Here is an 18,767-nt window from a genome sequence, read left to right as displayed (position 1 = left end):
ATGTTTCCCAGTTGGCAAGTGCGGCTGCTCTTAGCGGTGGCCCTCTTGGAGTGGCGTACCGTCGCGAACCCGCAGCAGCAGCAGAGCCCCGGCTGCAACTGCACGAAGGACCTCCTGCGGTACAGCTCCCCCGCGGGCCCCTGCTCGCCCGAGTGCGCCCTGATCGGCCTCAGGCACGCTTACCACGGACTCGGAGGCAACGACTGGACGCTCGAGGTGTCCGGCCGGCAGTTCGCCATCGGCGCAGCACAGGGTAGGACGCTGTGGGGGACGACAACGCGCAAGACCGAGCGCCTCTGCCAGGCCACAAGCGCCGTGTTTGACGGCGCCCCAGCCCCCAGGCGCGACTCGCCGAACGCGCCTCTGGACGTCAAGAGCTGTGACGTGATGCTGCTCGAGGTACCCGTGCTGCTGCACAACGACGCGGGACGACAAGGCGGTCCCTACCTCCGTCTCCCCGCACGACAAACGAGCGCAAGGAGACAGAAGCAGGTCGAGACCGGCCCGAGAGTGCCTGCCGGGGCCAACGAGACCCTGCGCGAGATGAGTCGTCAAGGATGGGGAGGCGCGATAGGAGTGAGGCTCGTTCGACCCGAGCCCAGGAGCAGAGACCTGAGAGTCGAGGAGACAGCCGCCGTGCTGGATTGGTTATTGGGCGGCTGCCCAGACCTGAAGTTCGCCGTGTTGGACGCGGACCCGCGTGAACCCGGGTTCGGGGCCTACTTCGGAGTCGTGCGCGACATGTACGGGTCACGCGTGGACGTCATGCCCTCAATGTCCGGGAAGACCATCGCGCGCCTCATGTCGGCGAAGAACGATAACGCGACGCGCTACGCTTGCACCAAAACTTACTCCGAGTGCTCTGAGATCGGGACGCTGTACGGGGAGGACGGGAGGATGCTGCACCGAAGGCACGGGAGACGGCCTCTGCTCGAGTGTGGGCGCACGGCGCCCCACGGGCGGAACTGCACCATGTGTCAAGAGCGAGGCACCGTGTACGCGTTGTGCCCCACGGGTCTGAGGCCCGCGGAGGTCGCAGAGAAAGGATCCCGGACCCCCGGGAAGCCGGCCCTGTGGCTCGAAACGAGTCGGGCCGAGGAGGCCGAAGCGGCCTTGCGGGAAGCCGGGGAGGTGGCGGCTCAGCATGGCGCCTTGCTGGACCTGGATTCCTGGATGGAAAAACTGGAGGGCCCCTGCAAGTGGACTGAACCCGGGCGCTGGCCCCCGGAGAAGCACAACTCGGTCGAGTCGATCGCTGGCGAAGCGCCGCTTGGCCTGACGGGGCCGTCCGTTTTCCTGGAGCTCAGCCGCAGGTCAAACAACCGAGCGGGGATCGCTGTGACGCTGCCGACGGCCCGCTACGAGCCGGACGAAAAATGCTCAGCAATGAGGATGCGCAACAGACACATGGGAAAAAAGAGCTCAACCGATCGTATGTATTCGGCGGGTGAGCTGCGGGACATCGTCTCGGACATGGCGAGGTGGGGGGTGAGCCGGTACTCCCTGGGATACCTGGACCACACGTTCGGGCGTCCGGAGGGAAGTTCGCTGTTTGCAGAGCTCAGCACAGCGATCGACTCCGCCACCCGACGCTCCGGCACCCTGCACTACAGGTACACGAGGAGCTCCTCGTTCGACGACGGGGGCTCGTCCCACGTCGAGGTCGACGGCCTATACAAGCTACAGAGCGGGATATTTTTTCAGCGAGCTGCAGAGAACGCTCCGCTGGCCAAAGGCTTCGTGACGATCCCGGGTGTTCCCGGCTTGAGACTGGGCCTATCCTCTCGCATGAACATCGGTGATCCTCTGAAGGGTGGCGGCGCCCAGCTGCTGCGAGAGCAGGCAGAGATCGCAGAGTCCGTGCCTGTCGGGGCGCAGGTTGTGAAACTGACCTCGGGAGGGAAACTCGTGGCGTTCGTCGAGGCGGACAGGATCTACGTTCACGAGGCCAAACGGCAGGGGCACGCCAGACTCCGGACGCAGGTCTCGAGAGCGCGGAGCATGGAGAGCCCGCTTTGCCATCGAAGACCGCAGGGCGACCACGGCGAGCTTGAATGCTGCTCCCGACGAGTACGCGAGGCTCGAACGAGAGTGAAATTGGAACTGTCCGTGCCCTCGGCAACAAAGCCAGTGACCAAGGCCCGTCTCCGAAAACTGATGGACTCTAAGCGGTGGTTACCTCCACCGGTTCTCACGAGGCGAGAGGAAGAGTGGCTGTCGGGCGATGGGGCTTCGGAAAGGACACGACCAGCCGTCTCCTGGCCCTGGAGGGCACGCGACCAGCTGAGTCTGCTACTCGAGTGCTTTGGCGAGCAAAGCGGTTCGTGCCTGGAACTGGCCGACTCTGCGGAAGGAGACTGGCCAGAGGGAGCGACGGGGTACCCCGTGGCGGCGCGGATCGCGGTCGACTACGGAGACGACATCCTGCTCAGGATCCTGTTACGAGCGGACCACGGAGCCGTGCGTGCCGCAGTTCCTTGCAATTTGCGGCCCTTCTCCTTCGGCTCAGAGGGGCCCGGGGACGGCCCGCAGAGCTTCCCAGGGTTTTTCACGAGGCCCGGAGAGCGGGTCCGCTCCGCGTCGAGGGACTACGCCCAGGAAGCCCGAGCTCTCGCCCTGCTGGCCTACGAGTCGCTCGCGCTGCGCCACTGCGGCGAGGCGAGCTCCCCTCTCTCCCAGCTCCTGGACTGCCTTCGACAAGCCAACCAAAGTCTGGCGAGCCTGGGCTCCGAAGCTTCGCTGCTCGAGAGGCGGGCTCGAAAGAACGACGCACTGGAAAGCGTCGTGTCCGAGCGTCGAGCCCTGGCAATGGAGCGCTCCTACGCGTTGTGCTTGACTGCGGTGGCTGTCTCCGTATTAATCAATGCCGCCGCGATGGGGGCCCTTTGCGCAGTCTGCTCTCGGTCTCGGACTCCCAGGTACAGGAAACTGAAATGAAACGACCGACAAGGGCTGCGTGCCTTCTCTCTACGGTCGCCCTGACTCTGTTTCGCGTGACTCCGGGTCCCGAGGCGACTCGCTCGGAGGAAAGCGGGCCCTCTGCGCCTCGAGATCCAAGGGTCATACTCAGACCCGGGAGGTGGAAGATACTGCGACCGGGAGACAGTCAGACGTTCCTCTCGTACCAGTTCTACCTCAATTCAAATCTGACTTTCTTCGTTCCCTCGGACTATCCGGAGTGCGCCAAAGTCTCTTGCCAAGGCCTGCCCGACGACGGCGAGCGGCTGGGCTGCGACGTCCTCTGCGGCTCTGGTAGCTGGCGGGACGCGGACGTCGCCTTGTCCACATCCGTCCGCAGCCAGTATCGGACAGCGAGGGAGCTGCAGGCGGCCTTCAAGGACCTCGAGGCTCTGGCCGACGCGCACCTGGGCTCGGACCTCGACTCGGGAAGTCAGCCGTCGGCGACGGTGGACGTGATGGGCTACCACAGGTCTTTGATAGAAGAGGCCCGGGCGGCCGCCAAGGCCACAGAGGAAAAATTTCAGAAAAAGCGCGAGGGAGACTACGAGAACGACGACGATTCTCAGCTGAGCGGTAGCGCCTTCGCTGCGAGGATGAACGCGTGGAGGAGCGGAGCCCTGCTGCTCTCGGCGCAGCTGAACGCCGTCACCTTTGCATTGGTCGGGGCTCGAGAGAGACTGGCGGTTTGCGCGCAGGGCCTGATGAGGGCCGACATGACGGGCTGCGCGCCCGGATCGCCCTCAGAGTTTCACACGGACGTTCCCACAGCCGCTCGTCCGATCCTCTCTCGTTCGACCCACGGTGGGCTGGCGCTGGACGTCGAGAGAAAAAAGTGGGAACCCGTGCTGCTGTCCCGCTGGTACATGGCCTTTGTGGACTCGTCCTCGGGAAATCGGACGTGCTGGCTGGACAGGGGCATGGTGAACGACTCGCGCTCCAGCTACAGGGAACCCAGATGCGACCGGAGAGGCCTGTGCGACTCGCTACGGGTCGACGGAGACACGCTATCCGCGTGCCAAGTGAAGCGTGGCAGCGACATAAGCCAAGATTGTCCATTGGTGTGCGGGTCTGCGTGTTTCGGGCCACTCTGCTACGACAGCCATTTCAACTCGTACACCCTGACGAAGGGGGTCGAGGCAGAGAGCTGGAGGGGTAGGTCGAGAGAGATACTGGTGGCAGGCGAACCCCAGACCCTCTCAGGAGCACACCTCGCGAGAGGTGAGGACGAAAGAGCGACTGTCCTCGAGATGCGAGCCCGAGCCAACGCAGCCCTCGATCTCCTCAACCGAGGGGTGTCCGTGACTCGAGCCGTCGAGACGCTGAACGCCACCTTCAAGGGTTACGCCAAGAGACTGGAGTCCAAGGCGGACGAGCGTTCACTAAGGCAGCGGCAGTGCGAGAAGGCGGCTGTCCGCGGAACCGCTGCAGCCTCGGTGGCTCTCTTTTTGTCGACCGTGACCTGCCCCGTGCTGGTATTGGTGATCGTGAAGATGAAGTGCTGATGGGATGCTTCCCCCCATCCCGGAACACCCCGAAGAGGAGGCTGTCGGCAGTGGGAGGCCGGCGCTTGAAGGCTCGAGCCCAGACGCCATAAGACCGTCGTCCAGAAGATCCGCGGCACACTCGTCCTCTCGACCAACGCGGTCAGCTTTACGAGAGACACACGCGCCCAGAAGCTCCTGGTCTTTCGGAAAGATGCTGTTTCTGACGGTGTTAGCCTACAGTGCCCTGGTCACGTTCTACCCATGCAGCGAGGCGAAAGAAGCGGACAAGGCTAAAGGCATCAGTGACAAGAAGTATGTGAAAGGGTGTGAGGTGGCACTGACTTGTCCACAACCGAATCCAGGACAGTTCAAGGGCTTCGCCTGGTTCGTGGATGTACAAGGGACCAAGCACGGGCTCTTTCGCATCGAGAACGGGATTACCACGAACTACGACCACAAGGCCAGCGTCGGCGCCAGTCACTTTCTGCTCGGCTCAAATCTGCTCATCATGCCATTTACGAGAGGATACGAGAGCTCCTACGGCTGTTTCCGCTGGGCGATCGCGGGCCATCAAAGCGAGCAGTACACTTTCTTGGTTTCAAACTGCACCGTAACTTCGATCTTCAGCAATCCCTGCTCTTAAGGTCCCTCGCTCTGTTGACAGTGTCCTCCCTGGGTCTTCGCCACACGAATTGAAACCACTGACACTTATCCCTGCTACTGCCACCACCGCATTTGACATCACCGCCGCCTTCATTGCAGCCGCTGAACTCCAGGGAAGAAGCTAAACCATGGCCAGCTCAAAACCCTCCACACCCAAACCCCGCTCTTCGAGGTCGAGCAAGAACGATGACGAGGAAAGACCCGAGCCCCTGATACCCAAACGCAACCGGTACTCGCACAAGACCAGCCCCTCAAGTAGGGCAGCTCACAGCTTGCTCGAAGGAATTCTCCCGAGAGCTGCCAGGCGGAGCATCTGCGAAACTATGCCCGCTCAAGATCAGGAAGGGGTATGCAAACTGGTGCACGTGATGGCCAACGCAGCCCTTTTGAGGGAGCAGAAGGTGCTTCGTGCGGAAGAATCCTGGAACAGGGAGTTCGAAAATGCCTTGGCGAACTACCTTCCGGTGAGAGAACACCACGTCGCCTTCCTCACTCACAACATGGTCGTGACCATGATCGGAGCTGTGGTCGCCAGGGCTCTCGAGCAGGCGACCAGGAGCGGGGCGGCAAAGAGGCTGGGCGACGGAGCCGACGAGTCCGAACTGCGGGGTCTCACCCTGGACCTCTTGGCCGACCGACACTATGTGAGAAACATCGCCTGCCACGACTGCTCCAAGACCAGCGAGGTGGAAGACGTGGCGTACTCCGGCATCATGGCCGTGAACATGACAAGGGCTCTCCTGGAGGAAAGCTTCAAGCGCAGATGCAGACTGAGCGGCAGCCCGACGGGGAGCAAGACAGACGACTCCTACAAGGACCACGCCACCATGACCGCTCCGATGGCCAACATCGGCTTCAGGCACCACTATGAAAACAACCAGCATCACCCTGAGCACTACACCAACAGCGACAAGAGGATGCCAGGCGTGTATGTGGTGGAGGCCGTGGTGGACGGTCTGGCCTGCGTCTTCGAAAGAGTGAAGCCCCCGCACGTGAAGGCCTGGTTGGGGATGTTCAGCAAGGAGAGGTTTCCTCACCCGCAAAACAAAGACCTGGCTCGGATGGTGCTGGACGCGCTCCAGGAGTACATAACGGACGCCGACTACACCGCCCTCGAAGCCTTCAGGGCCTCTGTGTTCGCCATAACCGGAGAATCCTGCCCTTGGGCGCGAGTGTCCATGACAAGCTGCTGCGACCACAGGCCGCTTGAGGGCGACAGATACTCGGAAAAAGACCTCTCCACGTACTTCGAAGACCCGTGAGGATCCGGCTGACGTTTCAGACACCTGCCGCTCGCCGCAAACAGCCCAAGAGTTTAAAGTTTCATGGCTTATGTCGTTTTCTGTGAAATGTCAGAGAGGAAAAAATGAAGGTGTAAAAAAAAATGAAATAAAAGACCTGTCAACTCAGAAATGTGGTTTGCCTTGCTTTCGACCTCTGTGTATTTGTCAACCTAACAGCTTGCAAACAGTAAATGTGGGACCGAAACACACACGCTCACACAAGTCAGATACCACAGACGGTTGCGTTTATTCCAGAGGGTAAAAAAAAAATCAAGTTGTGCTTGGTGCAGACATATAGGACGAGGACAAACGCACAGAGGAGCGGAGCCCTGTTGCCCTCGACCAAGCCGAACGCAATCACCTTCGTGCTGTCGGGTGGACGCTCGAGAGAGAGAGAGGCTCAAGGTTTGGGCACAGGGTCCGATGAGGTTGAGAGGCATTTTTCCCATCTCGGAATTCCCCATAGAGGAGACTGTCGGCAGCGGGAGGCCGACGCTAGAAGGCTCAAGCCCGGACGGTATAAGACCGTCGTTCAGAAGATCCGCGCCACACTTCTCCTCTCGACCAACGCGGTCTGCTCTGCTAAAGACACGAGGATAGAGAAGCTCCGGGCCTTTCGCGAAGATGCTGTTTCTGACGGTGTTGGCGTGCACCGCCCTGGTCCCGTTCCGCTCATGCCACGAGGTGAGAGAAGCGGACGAGGCTCACGGCACCCATGTCAGCGCGGATGGGGGAGAGTGTGCGGTCGCACTGACTTGTCCGCGTGAGAATCCCGAAAGGTTCATGGCCTTCTCCTGGTACCAGGTTGTACGTGGGACCAAGCGCGGACTCTTTTACATCCGGGACAACGGAACTGCCTTGGAGTACGAGCTCGAGGAGAGCATCAGCGCCACTCACAAGTTCCTGGGCTCGAACTCAACTCTACTCATCTCGCCAATTTCAACAGGATACGAGGGCTCGTACGAATGTAGCCGCTGGGCGAACGTGGGCCATCGCAACGAGCAGTACAGTTTCTCTGTTTCAAACTGCTCCGTGACGTTGATCGTCAAACCTCCCAGTCCCTCAGTTTGGGCCAAGGGGGGCTCGACGAAGCCCTCTGTCTCGTCCCTCACTCTGTTGACATTGTCCTCCCTGGGTATCCTGATACTGCTTTGACTTGAGCGGCAACAAAATTTTGCTGATGCAGCATCGCCCATCCTCAAACCTAACGACTTCATCCCCTACGAGCCCGGCCTTGTGCACGTACTGCTTGTTATACATTTTTGAAAGGTCCACACTTTTCACGGCATGTGTTCTTCTCAATGAAATGAAGTGAGAGAAAAATGATGATGTAAAAAAAATCAATAAAGTACCGGTCAACTCCAAAATGTGGTCTTGCCTCGCTTTCACCCTCTGTGTAACGTGTCAACCTGACAGCTCGCGAACAATGCACTTGTCACCGTGACACACATCCGCACTCAAGTTGTTGGGCTTGTGTGCTGAACATGTAGCTACATGAGCGTGTGTTGTTGAACGTGCTCCCTTGAATAAAATCATGTGGTCTCTCAGCTCACTTGGGTGCGTCTTTGTCTGTTTTCACTTCTCTCTCGGTCTAAGGGACTAGAGGCTCTGACTTTTCCTCCCCGCTTTGGCCTACGTGTGTTCCTAAGCGCCCCTCGCATATATGACAAAGGCACAAAACCCCAATGCGATACAAATAACAGACACAGGACAAGCTGAGGTTTTCAATGCTGTTTAATTCACAACAGTGAGCGTACAACGCTAGAGAGAACAATTGTGTTAGGGGATAAAGCAAGACAAGCGCCGTGATCACAACGGGACGGGGTGTGCGTTACGCTGACTGAAAAGTTTTTTCTTGATGCAGTCAGAAGATTTCGTCCGCCTTCTGCTGTGGGGAATCTTCGTTTTCAACGCAGGAACTCCGTGCCTCGGGATGGGCTGCTCCACAGGGGTACAAAAAGAGGAGGGCGGGAATCTCCGAGGCGAAGGTTCCCTCTGACTGCCGCCCATTCGCTCGCCATCGTGTTCCGTCGGCGCAGGCGAGCGTTGCACCGTCCTTCCCCGCAAAGGGCGAAGGGGAGTCGTATTCTCATCTGCAGAAATTCTGGCAGTCGAGCAGGTCAGGTCGTTCACTCCGGATCCCGTCCCGCTTCGGGTGCCGACGGCCTCGAGGCTCTCGCGGTCAACTTCGGTCGCGGCTGCGGAGATGACCGGAGACTTCTCCGGAGGTAGCTCGCGATTTGAGTCGTCCGTCATCGTTGCTCCCCTCTATCCGGGTGGCTGAGCGCGAGGTTCTGATGAGGTCTGGAGGACAAGGCGAAACTCTGTTGAGCCCGGGTAACTGCCGCTTTCAAACATGACTCGGAGGGGGTGATACTTGGGGCAGCGGTCGGATCCAACCTAGCGCCGCAGCCGGAACGACGACGCGTTTCGATCGGCGACCGGGTTAGGCTCTGGGCTCGCGGCTCTCACTCGCAAGCCGTCAGAGGTATTTTGTTGCGATCGTAGTTTCCGTGACGCGAACCCAGACTGAGCCGAGGTATACTAATTGCCCCGTGTCCACTCGCTGGACAATGAGACGATGGTGAATGAAAATTACAGTTTCTGGTGGTGGTACGAACGGAACGAGTGGGCGGCATACACCATGGTCGCAGCGCCTTTGATGGTGCTGGGCTTGGTGCTCATCATGCACAGGTTCTGCAAAAGGCCCGCTGGGAACATCTACAAGCCCAACGCTCAACGGGTCGGTGCTGTGTACCAGCCCACGACCGAACGTCAACCGTCCACCTTGTCGAATTGGCGTGAGACCGTCGAGACCTGCAACTGCCGGGGTGCAGAGCGAAGAGTGGCAGAGAGCCCGGAGCCCGCAGCCCTGAGTCGCTCAGACCAAGTTCTGGAGGTCCCGATCGATGAGAAATACCCCTCGGTTCTGTGAGGCAGAGCTAAAGGGGTGCGAGAATTTTTTTTTTTCCTTCTTTCTTCTGTTTGTCTGCTTTGTTAAATAAAAAAAAAAAGAAAGCTGCACACAGCTGAAACTTGTACCCTTTTATCTCTCCTAGTTTACGCAGGTCTGCAGTGATAGCAGGAGGAGCAGCCCAGAAGACAACGAGGCCAATTTGCTGAGATCCTGCTGTGGACAGTTCTTCATTGTTTTTCTTTAATTGTAACTAGCGTGTTCACAATGTCAAGTTGTTGAGATCCTGCTGCAGACAGTTCTTCTTCTTTCTTTTTTCTTTTTTTTTTTTCATTGTAACTAGTGTGTTCACAATGTCAAGCTGTCGACACAATAAAAAATGCACAGATCCAAATTATGCTCGAGTGATGTTTTATTCTGGACAAGCAACTTCATCCATATCCCTGCAACAATTACAAAGCAACAGACAACACCTTGCCGTATCGTCTGCGCTTCTTGCCATAGGGGCAGAAAACACACAAAAGGTATGCCACTACGATGAGCAGAGCAGGCAGCCATGAAGACCAGACTCCGAGTGCAAGGCCGGTCCACGAGCGGCGGCTGAGACAGAGTTGAGTTGTGATGCGGAGAAGACTCTGAATACATTGGGGCGAACCTCCCCTCTAGGTTTTCTCAACCAGTGGGACGAGAAGTCTCACGACGTCCAGCGCACCCATTGCCGACGCGGCCTTAGCTGCCTTCTTGGTCTCACCGGTCCCTGTGTAAGACAACGGCCCTAGTTGAAACCCAAAAACTTGAGGGAAAACAAATCACAGTGTCACATCCCTGTTACCTGTCGCTTGCACATCCACCTTGGTCGCTCCGTCTAAAAAGATCGCAAATGCTGAGCAGAAGCAACGAAATCGGCCGGACGGAACCCACTGGTCTTGTGTGAGTTCCTCGAAGTTGTAGGTGGGAAAAGGCCAGTTGTACCTCTGGCATAATTCCTGTGAACGCAAAGAGAGTTTTTTTTTTTTCTCATGCACAAACAGCGGCATTGGGTCACGTGAATAGGATACGCACTTGCAGTCGGCCGACGTAGTTCTCCGCAGTGGGCAAACTTGCGAACTTAGCGACAAGCTTCGATTCCCATTCATCTTTCGTAGCCTCCAGTGACGGGAGCTTGGCGTTGTCTGCAGCGGATTCTTTCAGCACCCCCAATAGCAAAGCTTTGGCTGCGGCTAATTTTGCCAACCTCTTTTGAGGTCCGATGCCTAGGGCGAGGGAATCTTCCTTGACGCTGCCCTCAGCGAAAAGCCGCGCACTACATTTGTACATCTCGAAGTCGTCGTCTCTTGAAATTATAGTGTCGTACACGACTGTTAAATTTCGCTGATCTGCGAAGGATTGAAGTCTGTCCACCCAATTTTCCTCCTTTCCTGCCATCTTCTCTACAGAAACTGAGACACGACGCGGTTCCTCCTCAGTATCCATTCCATTCTCTGGGTCACTTTCATTTTATACTGCCTACTCGTCGGACGGAGCATCGATGACGGTTAAGGTGAAGAGGCAGGTTTCGCATTGGAAGAGAGTCTCTGTGAAGCAGGGACACGTTTTTTTTTTTTTTCTACATCTGTTGCTCGGGTACACAACAGACACACTCACACACACCCACACACACACACAAAAATACAGTGCAAAAAAAAGGACTCCAAGCTCCACCAAAGTCCACGAGCGCATTTTCACTGGGAGCCCATCATCGTCTCGTGGCACGTGAGCAACGCAGCCCTAGGGGAGTTGGTCGAATGATGGGTAGTAGATGTCTCTCCGCGGACTTTGGGTCCACGGGCATGGGGAGTTTTACCTCGCGCTTTACCCTTCCGGCACTTCGAACAAGTCTTTTTCGAGACGCTCAGCAGGCTCCTAGCCACGAGCGGATGGAGGTCCCCCGATCCACACACCAAACAGCGTGAGTTCAATGAAGCCTCGATCTCGCGGATGATGGATTGCGTCAATGATCCCGGCCGCAGGCTATCGAACAGCGCCATCAGCCCACCCTCGCCGAGCTCTCGCTCGTCCGGCGAAGCTCCGCTGACATCCAGGAACCCAATTAAAGAGCACACGGCCGCGAGCTGCCAGGTGCTCACTCGCGTCTTAAGCTCAATGTCCAAAACCGCCCTGGTTAGCAAATCTACGGCTCGAGAGATCGGCGCTGCAAGCGGCTCGACGTCAGTTGGTCGGAGCTCGCTTAGTGGCTCTCGGAGCGCGCTCAGCGGCTCTCGGAATGCAACGCGCTTAGAACGCTTCAGCGCAAGAAACCTCACCAAGAGACGCACAATGTCCTCTTCCCTCACAGGGAACGCAGCTCCTCCGAGAGCGATCAATACGTCCTTCTCCGCTCTCAGTATCCCCTCACCAGTAGAGGATGCGTCGGCGACCGTCAGGTTCGGCCCCGGCTGGGATTTGACGGTGGAGTTGGCCCAGACGCGATTGCGGACGCAGATGTCGTCCAGATCGATTTGAGAGCACGTGGCGTGCATCTTCGCAGAGAGCGAGAAGCAGGCCGCTCGGACATTTTCCGAGTTCGTCAAAAGCTCCACGAGCTCGGACTCAGTGTCACGCGTGGCGACGTATCTGTCCATGACGTTCAACGAGCCCAAAAACAGTGAACGAACGTCTGAGGTGTCGACGTTCAGTCGCCTTATACTGTCCGCGAACCAGCCAGCAGCCTCTGACCTGCGATTTCGGTACTCCCAAAACAAGCCGGAAGATGACAACAGAAAGCGGTCAAGTCCTGCGCTTGAGTCGAACAGGTCGAGAAGGCGAAGCTGATCCTCCAAGCCTTTTCTGAGGTCTTTCGTGTCTGTCGCTGCCAAACCAAAGTCCAATGCGGGACACGACACGTACGTCTGCTGAGTAACTTCCATGATGAGTGTAAAGTGTGCTCAAGATCGAGTTCCAGGTTTCTAAGGGCCACAGCCAGCGCTCGCACAATAGGTTATCGAGATTTCGCTTGTCTCGACTGAGGCAAGAGGCACACAAATCGCCTAGACAAGAGCGCAAGACTTTGAGCAGCTATGGAACTAGAGTTAGCCAACTAGTTGGCTCCACACGCTGAGGTCCGACTCCGAGCTGAGTCGGCCGTACTCCGTTTGCTCCGTTCGGAGACTGAGTGAGGTGGGGGGAGTGTGGCTCGCCGTTGGATGTCCATACAGCAAGGCAGTCTAAGTCGGGGGCTTGGAGCTAGGGAGAGAGGAGCTTATTTCAGCACCACAAGCGTACGTCTCTCTGTCTGTGCTAGTGTTCACTGTCCCTCAGGTCAGCTGCGACGATGTTTGGCAAAAGGACAACGTACAATGCTACTGGCCCGTCACCAACCAACGCGTCCTCTGAGATTCACTCTTCGATCGCGTTCAGTGTGGTACCCATGCTTCACTTTGCGGTGATGGTGCTGGGCTTGATCGTAAACGTTTGCATGATAAACCTGGGATTACGGCTGTGCAGACCTCCGAAGGCTCGTTCGCGCTGCGATTACTTTTTCGTGGTCGTCGGGCTCTGCGACATAGGCACATTGTCCGCGACGCCGCTGTGGGTCATGCAGAACATGGCCAAAGAATGGATCTTCGGATATGTCGTCTGCAAAGCCACGAAGGGGGTGATAACTGTGAGTCGCCTTTGCTTTTTCCTGTTCTTTTCTCTATCCGGACAAATGAAAAACCTCTGCTTTCTTCAATCCCTCCTCATTACCTGTTTTGGTTTTTTTTTTGTTTGCGTATTTGTTTCCTCCACAGTTCTGCCTGCAATACGGGGTACTCATGATGGTCTGCATCAGTGTAGAGAGATACAACAGGGTGGTCCTCAGAAAAGCTGCCTTCTCCTCTCTTAAGAGGGTGAAAGGAGAGTGGGCGAGGAGAGCTTTCCTGTCCCTGGTGTGTGCCATTCCTCCCTCCGTGTCAGCTCTGGTGAACATATCCAATCACGAAACCTTCAAAGTCGGTCTGATTACGCTGTGCGCTGACACCTATTCCCCGAGCGAAAGGTTCGTCATCACGTGGATCAGGATGACCATCTGTTTTATCGCACCCTGCATCATTCTGGCTGCTTGTTACGGCGCAATCTTCTTCACTGTGCGAAGACATGTTAGAAGGGGGTCGGCTCACTTAAAGAGAGAACAGCTTCCCCTTGCAAAATCCTACATCCTTTCATTGCTCACTGTCATAGTTTTTGTTTGCTGCTGGACTCCCTGGATCGCTGTCAGCATTTACTACTCTCTCACTAAAACCCTGGTACACAATCAGCTGAAATTATTCCTGGTGACCAACGTGAGCTTGGCCGCAAGGAACATGCAATGCATCACCACCCCAGCCCTGTATCTGTCCATGAGGACCCCCCAGTCGGTCAGAAGAATTGGGTCTACGAGCACCAAGAGTGGGTCGAACACCTGAAACTTTTGCAATTATTCTTTGTAGTTGTCACAGGCTGTAAAATATACAAAATAAAGACACGAATAAGCGAAACAATATCAAACCCAGATTTGTGTTTTGTTTTTGTGGGCGTACAACGGGGAACAGAGATGCTTCAGAGCAGGCTCAGAGACCCCGCCGAGCTTTGTCTCGTTTTGGGAAAGGTTTTTCTCTAGCTGTAAAACAAAAATAAAAATAAAAAATAAAAATAAACATCTGAAGCAATTGCAACCCGCCTCTGAGTCTGCCTCTCCTGACAGGACGCAGAGCTCCGTGGAGTGTTCCTTGTCTGAGAGGAAGTCTCCAGCCTGCCCCTGAGCGGGCCTCTCGTGACAGACGCAGTGCTCCGTGGAGTGTGAGTCGTGCCAGCGAAAGGCTCCAGCCTGCCCCCACCGAGAGGAAGTCTCCAGCCTGCCTCCTGAGCGGGCCTAAGCGGAAAAGCACAAGCAGCTCTGCGGCGAGTCACACCACAGAGCTGTCATGGGGGGCCGAAGCAGAGGAAGGCTGGAGCCTTTCGCGTCTGAGGCACACACGCGGCCCGTGCCTGCGGGGGAGCAGACCGAGAGGCAGGCTGGATCCTACATCGTCTGAGAGCGGCCCGCAGGCCGATCCGCTCCCGTCGGACGGAACGAGAAGCTCGACGGAAAGGCGGGGTTTGTCAAAGTCAAAAGCACGAGCGGCTCTGCGTGGAGTGTTGTGTCAGGCGGGACCAAGTCAAAGGCAGGCTGCAGCCTTACGCAACGCGAGCCACACAGCTGAGTCTGTCAGGAGAGGCCAACTCAGTGGCAGGCTGGAGACTTCCTCTCGGTGGGGGCAGGCTGGAGCCTTTCGCAACCAGAGCCACACAGCCTCGGAGCTCCACGTCTGTCGCGAGAGGCACGCTCAGGAGGCAGGCTGGTCGGATACAGGCCTCTCTCATATGTGGAAATAAATCAGAAACGAATCGACAGAGGCACGCTCAGGAGGCAGGCTGGTCGGATACAGGCCTCTCTCATATGTGGAAATAAATCAGGAACGAATCGACTGTGTGCATTTGCGTGTGCCACAAGAGTGATGGAGGTCGGAAAGTCCACAAGGTGGAGCGATGATGAGGTTAAATGCCTCTTAAGTCTGTGGGGCGACGAGACAATGCAGACGGAATTGCAGGATCATTATCATAACAAATTCTTGTTTGAAGACATTTCAACAAATATGGGGAGGCAAGGTTTTAAGCGCTCGTGGCTAGATTGCCGGCAAAAGATCAAAAACTTGAAATACAAATACAGATCGGTAAAAGACCACAATAATAAGAGTGGAAACAGCTGTGAAACATTCCTATTCTATGATAAAATGGAAGGCATTTTGGGTGACAGGCCAAGTTTCCGACCACCGGAATTACTGGATACCACCAGAGTTGATGATGTGCCGTCATCGGTGGACAGTGAAGAGCCGGAGTTTGAGAACAGTAACAGTACAGGTAAGGGCAAACGGAATTTATTTTAAATCTTCGTTTATGTTGTTAATGTTATTTTATTGTATTTATAATAGTATAGCAATTTAAAAGTTGTCTTAGTATTCGACAGATTAGAAAAATATGTAAGCAATTAAAATATTACAACTACCATCATTCATAACAAAGTATGATTGATAGCTAACAGGTATTTATAGTTCAAACAATGCTTCAATATTATATAATACACTATAGGCTATTACTTCCATTTTATATATTGCATTTCTATGTTTATTATCATAGACTCATGACAAACGTGATCACAGTTAGTCATACTCATTTTGTCTTTTACAAGTAGGTCATTTCATTTGCATTCACAGTGTTAAGTACTTTTTTTTTATTTACATAAAAATCAATATTACAGCAATACAGCTATAATGTTATTGGGCAATACTCATAATGTAGTAATTGATAAAGCACTCAACAAAGAAATAGCTCATTATGTAAAACATTTGTCATTTTACAGGTGCACCTACCACCCGTCAAACGCCCAAAAACAAGCTAGAATCCACAATGGATGTTTTTTCTAGGACAATCAAAGAAGCCCTGTCTCAGGCAGATGACACAGAGCTACAGCTGAAATTGCAAGCGGCCCAGCACGCCCACGAAATGAAGATGATGACAATGGTCACACAATTTCTTGCAAGAAGACAATCGTATCAGCCACCACCTGACCCAGACCAGGCCACAGGTTCAAGCTCGTACCAGCCACCACCTCACCCAGACCAGGCCACAGGTTCAAGCTCGTACCAGCCACCACCTGACCCAGACCAGGCCACAGGTTCAAGCTCGTACCAGCCACCACCTGACCCAGACCAGGCCACAGGTTCAAGCTCGTACCAGCCACCACCTGACCCAGACCAGGCCACAGGTTCAAGCTCGTACCAGCCACCACCTCACCCAGACCAGGCCACAGGTTCAAGCTCGTACCAGCCACCACCTCACCCAGACCAGGCCACAGGTTCAAGCTCGTACCAGCCACCACCTTACCCAGGCCAGGCCACAGGTTCAAGCTATTTCCCAGATCCGGTTCACCCAGGCCAGGCCACAGGTTCAAGCTATTTCCCAGATCCGGTTCACCCAGGCCAGGCCACAGGTTCAAGCTTGTACCAGCCACCACCTTACCCAGACCAGGCCACAGGTTCAAGCTCGTACCAGCCACCACCTTACCCAGGCCAGGCCACAGGTTCAAGCTATTTCCCAGATCCGGTTCACCCAGGCCAGGCCACAGGTTCAAGCTTGTACCAGTCGCCACCTCACCCAGGCCAGGCCACAGGTTCAAGCTATTCCCCAGATCCGGTTCACCCACATAGGTTCAGTCAGGATTTTTCACACCCAGGTCCCTTTACTCAGGATCACACACGCCTATGTTTGTCCCAAAATGATGACCACCCCTGTCCCCCCTTTTACCAGGATTATGTTTCTGCTGCTCCCTCTCACTATCCCCACCCTCCATTCATTTCAGATAATCTTTAACCACTTTACCTCTTGTAATGTCACCTCCAAATATCTTGACCACCCTTCAACCTCCACCCTCTCAACAGGTCCGCATCAGCCTTATGCCTGTCAGTTCCCCCAGTCCAAAGCTACTGGAGTAAAGGGACCCAACCCGGGGATGGAACCGAAAAGGTCCACAGCTCAGCGGAATGAACAAAGAGTTGGCTTTCCAGCCCCACATCTGAAGCTATTGCAGCCCACCTCTGAGTCTGCCCCTTTCGACAGGGCGCAGAGCACCGTGGAGTGTGACTCGTCTCAGCGAAAGGCTCCAGCCTTCCTCTGCGTCGGCCCCCCATGACACAGAGCTCTGTTGTGTGACTACACGCAGAGCCGCTCGTGCAGTTCCCTTCACCCAAACCTGAGCCTCTCCACGGAGCTTCATGTGCTGTCAGAGGGGAGGTGATCGGAACGCTCTTGGGCTGGGCTCTCTTGGGGTTGCTTTACATTTGGAACGTTGCATTTGGAAAGGTTTTCTCAATCGAGCTGTCAGGCATAAAAGCGGAGCCAGCCCGGAGAGGGAACTGAAACGGCCCACAGCTCAACAGCAAGGAGAGAGAAAGTCGGTCATCTAGCTCTTCGCGTGAAGCAATTGCGAATGTTCTGTGAGATTTTCACTGGCTGTAAAATAAAAAATAAAATAAAAATAAAAACAGGACAGAAAATCCAAATGAACACAGGAATTGTTTTTTGTATGACTTTTTTATTACAACATGTCCTAGGGATCCAACCCAGAGATGGAACCGAAACTGCCCAGAGCGCAGCGGAATTGAGAAAGAGTTGGCCTTCCAGTACCACACCTGAAGCTATCACAAATGTTCTGTGAGGTTTTAACTGGCTGTAAAATAAAAGTTAAAAAAAAAATGGGACAGAAAATCCACCTTGATTTTACACTGTGATTTTTTTTTTTGTCATCACACGACCCGGGGGTTCCTTCTGCTTCATGGCCATCGCCGTCCCGTCAGCGCCCTGGACGTGAGCCGTGTGTTCACGAGGGGAGCCGATCTGGTGTGCGTGTTTGTGTGCGAGCCTGCCTTGTTACAGTCAGATGTGCGACCGCGAGAAGGTTAGAGGGGTCTTTGGCAGCGCCCAGGCCTTTCGAGCAAACTGGTTTGTTTCACACAGAGAAGCTGTCCAACAGGGCGGCAGCGGTCGCGATCGACTTTATTTTTCATCAAACGGACACAACGGAATGAAAAACGGCGAGGTTTTTTTTTTTTTTTTTCGTTTTCAGCCGCAAACGCAGATGTCGTCGACCAGGATACACGAGCCGATCCGCGCTTACACACACGGCTTGAGCGAGAGCAAGCCTCGCAGCCAGTCTGTCCCCTACGGAGCTTACAAGTACGACTCCTCGAAAAACTACCTCCCTCCGGGCCTGTTCCACTTTGTCAAAGACAGCAACCGCTACGTTCCCACTCTACACGGCCTCAGCCTCGAATCCGTTGGCCGCCTCAAGGAGGTGGCCGTGTGCTGCGCGAGCAGCTCCATCGTGGACAGACCGTTCCTGAACGCTCCCCACTTGTACGAAGTGGAGCTGATCAACACGGGCCACGAAACGTTGAAACAGGGCGACAGGTTCTCTGTTCAGCTCCCGGACAGAAAAGACGTGGCGGCGCAGCTCGGAGTCGAGGGGGACCCGGGCTACGATCTCAACGTGAACAAGGGCATCTGGGGCGGTCTGCTCGCGACCAGACGCGTAAATTGCGATTGCGGAGGAGATCCCGTGGAGGAGGTCGTGCAGGCGCTCAAGCATGACGGTGACTTCGACGTGTTCCAGCTGGTCTCCCCTTACCACCCCCAGAGCGTGCTGGCCATAATGACCCTCCTGGCCAACGGAGCAGACTACCATCGAGTGGACATTGTCACACGAAACGCGGCCGCGTCTTTGGTGAACGACAGATTCGACTCGAACCTGGCAGCTCGGCTAGTGCAGGACCAAGAGGCGAAGCGATTCCTCAAGACTGTGATCGGCCACGCGATGACCGTCGTGGAAAGTGTGCAGGGTTTCGCGGGAGGACAGGTGTTACGAGCTCG

The 18,767-nt window shown here is 55.6% G+C and overlaps 1 protein-coding gene across 2 annotated transcripts; it reads left to right on the top strand.

Moving 5' to 3' along the window:
- LOC144987926 (uncharacterized) lies at positions 1–17,413 on the top strand. 2 transcript variants are annotated; one of them, XM_078937732.1, is made up of 2 exons: positions 1–9,341; positions 9,451–17,413. In XM_078937732.1, the coding sequence occupies exon 1, from the start codon at positions 1–3 to the stop codon at positions 2,935–2,937; it is 2,937 nt and encodes a 978-aa protein (XP_078793858.1). In that variant the 3' UTR covers positions 2,938–9,341; positions 9,451–17,413. The 2 variants fall into 2 exon arrangements, with proteins under 2 accessions (XP_078793858.1, XP_078793857.1); XM_078937731.1 differs by having other exon boundaries at positions 1–15,203; positions 15,703–17,413.
- Positions 17,414–18,767: the final 1,354 nt, after the last annotated feature.

The sequence above is a fragment of the Oryzias latipes genome, chromosome 19, assembly GCF_053564925.1.
Source record: "Oryzias latipes strain Hd-rR chromosome 19, Olatipes_Hd-rR_3.1".
Classification (NCBI taxonomy): domain Eukaryota; kingdom Metazoa; phylum Chordata; class Actinopteri; order Beloniformes; family Adrianichthyidae; genus Oryzias; species Oryzias latipes.
The sequence above is the reverse complement of the archived record's forward strand: the minus strand, read 5'-3'. Positions and strand labels throughout refer to the sequence as shown.